At 31.6% G+C, this 6,000-nt stretch overlaps 1 protein-coding gene across 1 annotated transcript; it reads left to right on the top strand.

The window, feature by feature from the left end:
* Positions 1 to 251: 251 nt before the first annotated feature.
* LOC139496166 (short-chain collagen C4-like) lies at positions 252 to 3,457 on the top strand. The gene is made up of 3 exons (XM_071284633.1): positions 252 to 448; positions 1,582 to 1,650; positions 2,987 to 3,457. Exons 1-3 carry the CDS (start codon positions 265 to 267, stop codon positions 3,448 to 3,450), a joined length of 717 nt encoding a protein of 238 aa, XP_071140734.1. The 5' UTR covers positions 252 to 264; the 3' UTR covers positions 3,451 to 3,457.
* The last annotated feature ends 2,543 nt before the right edge of the window (positions 3,458 to 6,000 follow it).

The following is a 6,000-nucleotide window of genomic DNA, read 5'->3' as shown; positions in this document are numbered from 1 at the left end:
TTATGAAAGTTATATAAGTCATATAAAGATACAATGATGCATAGCAAATCTTGGGATATTGGTAATTGAAATAAAGGACATGTTTTCTGTACTTCTTTTGTTTTGTGTCTATTTATAACATGTACAACGAAAATACTTGCATTTGTTTTTGGACAGAATATACATTTGTATATATACATAAGTACTGTTATGTTGAAAACGTTATCTCGTTCTATACTGTAGATTGTTATCGTTGAATGGATTGTCAACAATAGGATTGACAAAATGGTGTCGGCTTTTCTTTGTGTTACTTTCCTGATTTTGAACATATGTTCACTGTTTGATGCTAAAACAGAGAAAAGACTTTTACTAAACGATCCGGATGCTCTTTTGCATCGTATGGAAATGCTTGAAGCGAAGGTACAGGACCTAACCAGACAGCTGAATGAGGAGAAAATACATTCCCAGGGTAATCATTACCTTTTGTTATTTATCATCTGTTACAAAAGACGAATAACGAGTTTAATTATTGTATTTATATCTAGATTACAAATATCAAATACATGCAATGTCCCTGCCTTGAAAATATTTTATGTATCCATTTCAATAAATAAACAAATCTTATTTTGTTCTTTAGATATTTTTTATGAATATCTGAGAGAAATGACGGACTTAGGGCCATTGTAATGTAATTTCCGATATAATTAAAATTACGAAGCGGCATTCGTCTTTAAAATCCATATTGATTGACACTGCTTTTCGAACTTGTCTGAGACATTGCTGATATAAACCTTTGACATGACTATTTAAAAAACAAAACTTGGAAGAATTGCACACGCGAGAGCGCTATTAGACCGTATTGGCGAACGGGCGGATGACCGCTATTTTAATGACATTACAATGGGTCACTTGATGGATAAAAAGATTGACTTTTTTTATTAAAAGTTTCTTAAAAATTATCATTAAAAAATTGTAGCTTGAAAAACAACTTGGCACACCATGAACCTTACAAATGTGCATGATATGATCAGCATCACGAATTCATATTTTACCACTTAATTTGTAAATATTTATAATACATGACAGGTTTTCTGATGAAGCAGGACATGTTTCGTCTTACTAAATGCACATGTAACCGCATTATGGTTACATTAAAATACTAAGCAACTCTTCTGTCTGTTAATAGATATATGAAGATGTGGTATGAGTGCCAATGAGACAACTCTCCATCCGAATTACAATTTATAAAAGTAAACCATTATGGGTCAATGTTCGGCCTTCAACACGGAGCCTTGGATCACACCAAACAACAAACTATAACGGGCCTCAAAATTACTACTATAAAACCATTCAAACGGGAAAACCTACTGTCAATCTATATAAAAAAAAGTTCATTTTCAGCTGTATGTTGTATTTTCTGTATGTCATGGTTTGTATAGACTAAGACATTTTTAACCTCTTCGTATATCGGGATTTGTTGAAACTTTAATACTTTTGATTGCGACATCTTCTTTTTCCAGATGCTAAACATTATATTGAAGATTTCATAAGATTTTTTTGCACGTTTTGGCGACAAAACTGAACAATTTGAATATATTTCAGGAAGTCAACAAACCTATGTAAGATGGGGTAAACAGGTATGTGGGACAAATTCAACGCTAATATATTCTGGTATGCATATTTATATTTGCAATAAAAAAGAATGTTAGTTATTTGTATAAAAAACTTGTGTTCTAACAAAAAGAACGGAAAAACGAAACAAAAAAGGGTTCTTGCTGGGCCTACTCCTTTGTATTCATTAAAAAGGTTTAATAAAATGATAGACGAAAACAAATGTTAAAACTGTTAATTTGTATGTTCCATTTTTTACACGTTAAAGTAAATGTTTTCTTTAATAAATGTAGGGTTGATATCTTCACAGAAACAAAAATTCTACGAGGAAATAGTATTCAATACTTCAATACTATTAGTATATTGGTGTAATCCGGAGTTACAACATTTTACATCGTTCAAAACTTTTTAACCGAAAATGTCCACACAAATACATCGATTGCCTTTCAAATGAAGCATTCCTTTACTCATTTCTATATAGATCAAAAGGTTTATTTTGCCGTCATTTTAGCAGACGTTAATAAGATAAAAGTTTCCTCAAGATATCTGACTACAGAATAAAAACAAGATTGAATGTACATGGGGGAAGGAATAATAATAACATTAACGGTACCAATTTTGTAACTTCCGACCTGAAAAATCTCACTTTCGGCATTATTTGATTATTTATTTGACACTACTTTCAAAAATATATTGTTATGTATGCTTTTACATGCAATACATGTAAATACAAAAACATGCCACTTCCGGTTTCCACAAGGTCACTTGCGGTTTGCTTTTTTCAAGGTTACATGAATCGTTACCTAATGCACAAAGTCCTATGGCTTAATTAATTATAAATATGAATTCAAAGGAAAGGTCAAAAACTATAAAGTCAAATTTACCTTAAACCTTGACTATATTTTCAAGGTCATCAAGCAAGGACTTCATAGCAAAAGACTTTATGTCTCTACTGTTTATTTCTAATAAGTAATATGACAGTGTTTGGGTAAGTGGTGCCAGTTCTAAAAACATATAAACTGTTCGATATTATATTCAAAATATCTAAGCGACATCTTCTGAAATAACAATACAGCGCATTATAGAAATTAGATGGGGAAAAATTTAAAAAAAAAAAAAAGCAAAGGCCTCAATATAATGCCCTTTTAGCATGCGTTGTGACCATCAGTTTGTGTACGTCATATACAATCATCTCATTAGTTTTCGTCTTACAGTCTTTGATTAGGTAAAAGAAAACCAAGATTCCCAGCAAATCGGCTATAACAGTATTTCGTAAATGTCTTAAAAAGAATTAATAACTGAATCTTCCATTGTATCAGTTCGCACGTTGATTAAAAAATGTAGCTCCTTGAAAAAATCTAAAGGTATTCTCTATTTTGTGTTTTTTTGGTTACAGGTCAGACTGCAGGTACTTCTTATGCAGCGACAGGAGGGTCCGCTAATCCACTGTGTATGATTCATGAAGTATTGTGGGGAAATCATCAAACTGAAGGGAATATGGCAGTACTTCGTGGTGCTGAGTACCAAGATAATTTCTGGGGTACCGGTTCTTTAGATAAGGACGTGCCTTGTGCAGTTTGCAAACCTGCACACTCTACTGTTTTAATGATTCCAGGTCGCAATAAATGTCTTCCAGGATGGACGGAAGAGTATCATGGTTATTTGTCTGGTAACCTCGACGGGCATAAACACACTTCGACTTATATTTGCGTTGATGAAAATGTCTCCTTTCTAGACTCTGGAATAGAAAATAATGAGTATAGTTATCTAATATACGGAGTGAAAGCTCAATGTGGAAGTCTCAAATGTCCACCATATGTTAATGGAAAACCGATAACATGTGTGGTTTGTTCTCAATAAAGAAATAATCGCCATAGTTGTCATTTTTCATAAATATTTTGAAATTTGGAGTAATCGGTTTATATTTCAGGTAATTATTTATTAAATCAAAAGAGGGACGAAAGAGACCAGAGGGACAGTCAAACTCATAGATTGAAAATAATCAGACAAAACAATGGCTAAAAAAAAGACAAACAGACAACCAATAGTACAGAAGACACAACATAGAAAAATAAAGACTTAGCACGACGAACCCCACCAAACAAAGAGGATAATCTCAGGTTCTTTGGAAGGGTAAGCAGATCCTGGTAAATAAGGTAAATAACAAAAATCCCGTAAATCTAAAACAGAACGACCAATAACAAAAGACGAGATCACAAATTCATTCACAGCAAACAAATGGAAAACAACAGGCATATTCCTGACTTGTGTAACTTATGTAGACAATGGAGGATTACACTTAGTTGTGTAGGTAGCTCTTATTTTTATGTGTATTACAGAACATAGAATTTCATTGTATTGACAACAATTTGTGAATTATTAATCACTATAACTTTAAGGAGGACAGCGGCTTGTTTTGTGTGTGTTGGTGACTCATTGGCTAATGATTCTAAGTGTTTTTCTCATTTATAAAGTTTGTTAATATATTCGGGTCAGAATAATAAATTTAAATAGTTTGTTAGTACATATATTGTCGCAACAGTTCAACTAAAACTGAAAGTACAGGAATTGAATAATAGCATGTCCTTTTTAAATCCAATTATAACCTTTATTCTATAAATAAAAGTATCATTCTATAGATAAATATATCATGACTTGCATATAGTTTTAAGAAAGCTTTTAATCAAATAAATGGGCGAATTAACATGTTTTATGTTGGTGTCTTATTGTACCAGTTTATAATTTAAAAAATGGTACATGTTTTCATTCAGCAAACAAGATGTAGATCAGTGACGGATTCAAAAGGTGTCACATTGGCAAGCATGCATATTTTGTTATTTTTTTCAGTAAATTGTTATACATTTTTCATGTCGGAGCCTGTTATAGCCCACTTCGCGTTATATGTCTTTCTCATTTTTAAAGGTCGTTCTGTTGTTCGCAATTGATTACAATCAATTCATTTTAACGTCGATGTATAGTTGTCTCATAGGAAATCATACACATATCTTGAACTTTATATACTAAATTATAATCCTGGTACCTTTGATAACTATTATAGATATGAAGTGGTGCTTAAATTTGTTAAACAGCTCTGCTTTCTTGTCACTAAGCAAATCAAAACATATGTCGGATATATGATAACCAGAATACAGCCCCATTCTTTGAATCACAACTTTTGAATACAAAGTATAGAGTGAATTATATAAAAAGTAAAATCACAAAAATACTGAACTTAGAGAGGAAATCAATTTGGAAAGTCCATAATCATATAGCAAAATCAAATGACAAAACGCATCAAAAACGAATGAATAAGAACTGTCATTTTCCTGACTTGGTTCGAGAATTTTTTAAGGAGGTTTGCTACTCAGTTTCAAAATAACAAGCGTTTTATGACACTAGTATATATTGATTGGGGATTATTAAAGGAACCAAAAGAGCAACAAAAAAAATATATAGGTCAATGTGCTTGTTTTCGAGATATTAGTTATTGAAATGTTGGGGGGAAATGTTCTCTCTTGATTTTTCCTAGCTTTATCATTGACAAGTTTAAGTGCTGGAAAACTATAATAAAATAACATGGATTTTATAAGACTTTTAAAAATGGCTTATAATTATACATGTAAAAGATTTAAAAAAAGAAAAATGGGGGTCAATGGACAAATGTCTTTTAAGCATTCAAATGGATAAACCCAGAGGATTCTGAAAATCTCACAAAAATTTCAAAACATGTCAAGCAAACTTCCTCATGTTCTTTAAGTTGAACATTTCTATTAAGCCGGTAGTTTTTTCGTCGTCTTAGACGTAACGTATTATGATATGTCGTAGTCTATCCGTTCATATGTCAACACTCTTACTTGCTATCACTTATTTCCAAAAAAAAATTCAAAAATTGTTTGGAATGACCAAAGAAATGTGTTTGTCAAAACTGAATATTATGTGGTGATGGGCATTTTATAATTAGATGTAATGTGTGTGTTTTATATATTGCATACTAAAATAAAAATAAAAGAGAAGTATGATATCCAAGAAGACAACTATTCAAAAGAGTTTGCCTAAATTAATGAATGTGTTGCGTGAAATAAATAAGTTTTAATCCTCGTGCACATTTTTACGAGAAGTATTTTACTTAATTAGTCCCACTCAAGTAACAACTTTCTGACACAGTCATTGATACATTAAATGTCGCGTCCTTTATCTGTTTGGCCAACAAAACTTACTTTTCGTTACATTTGTTCTTATCCTAAAAAATGAAAGCTGTATTTGACACCAGAAATTTACCATGGAAACATAAGCCAGGCTTTTCTTTCATTACAATGTATTGACTTATCTGGTTATAAATTCATAACTATCTGATTAAGCAATGAAGTTATTTATGGTAACACTTTATGTATGACTCATTTAAGTATAGAC

Source organism: Mytilus edulis, chromosome 11 (genome assembly GCF_963676685.1).
Source record: "Mytilus edulis chromosome 11, xbMytEdul2.2, whole genome shotgun sequence".
NCBI classification, from domain to species: domain Eukaryota; kingdom Metazoa; phylum Mollusca; class Bivalvia; order Mytilida; family Mytilidae; genus Mytilus; species Mytilus edulis.
The sequence above is the reverse complement of the archived record's forward strand: the minus strand, read 5'-3'. Positions and strand labels throughout refer to the sequence as shown.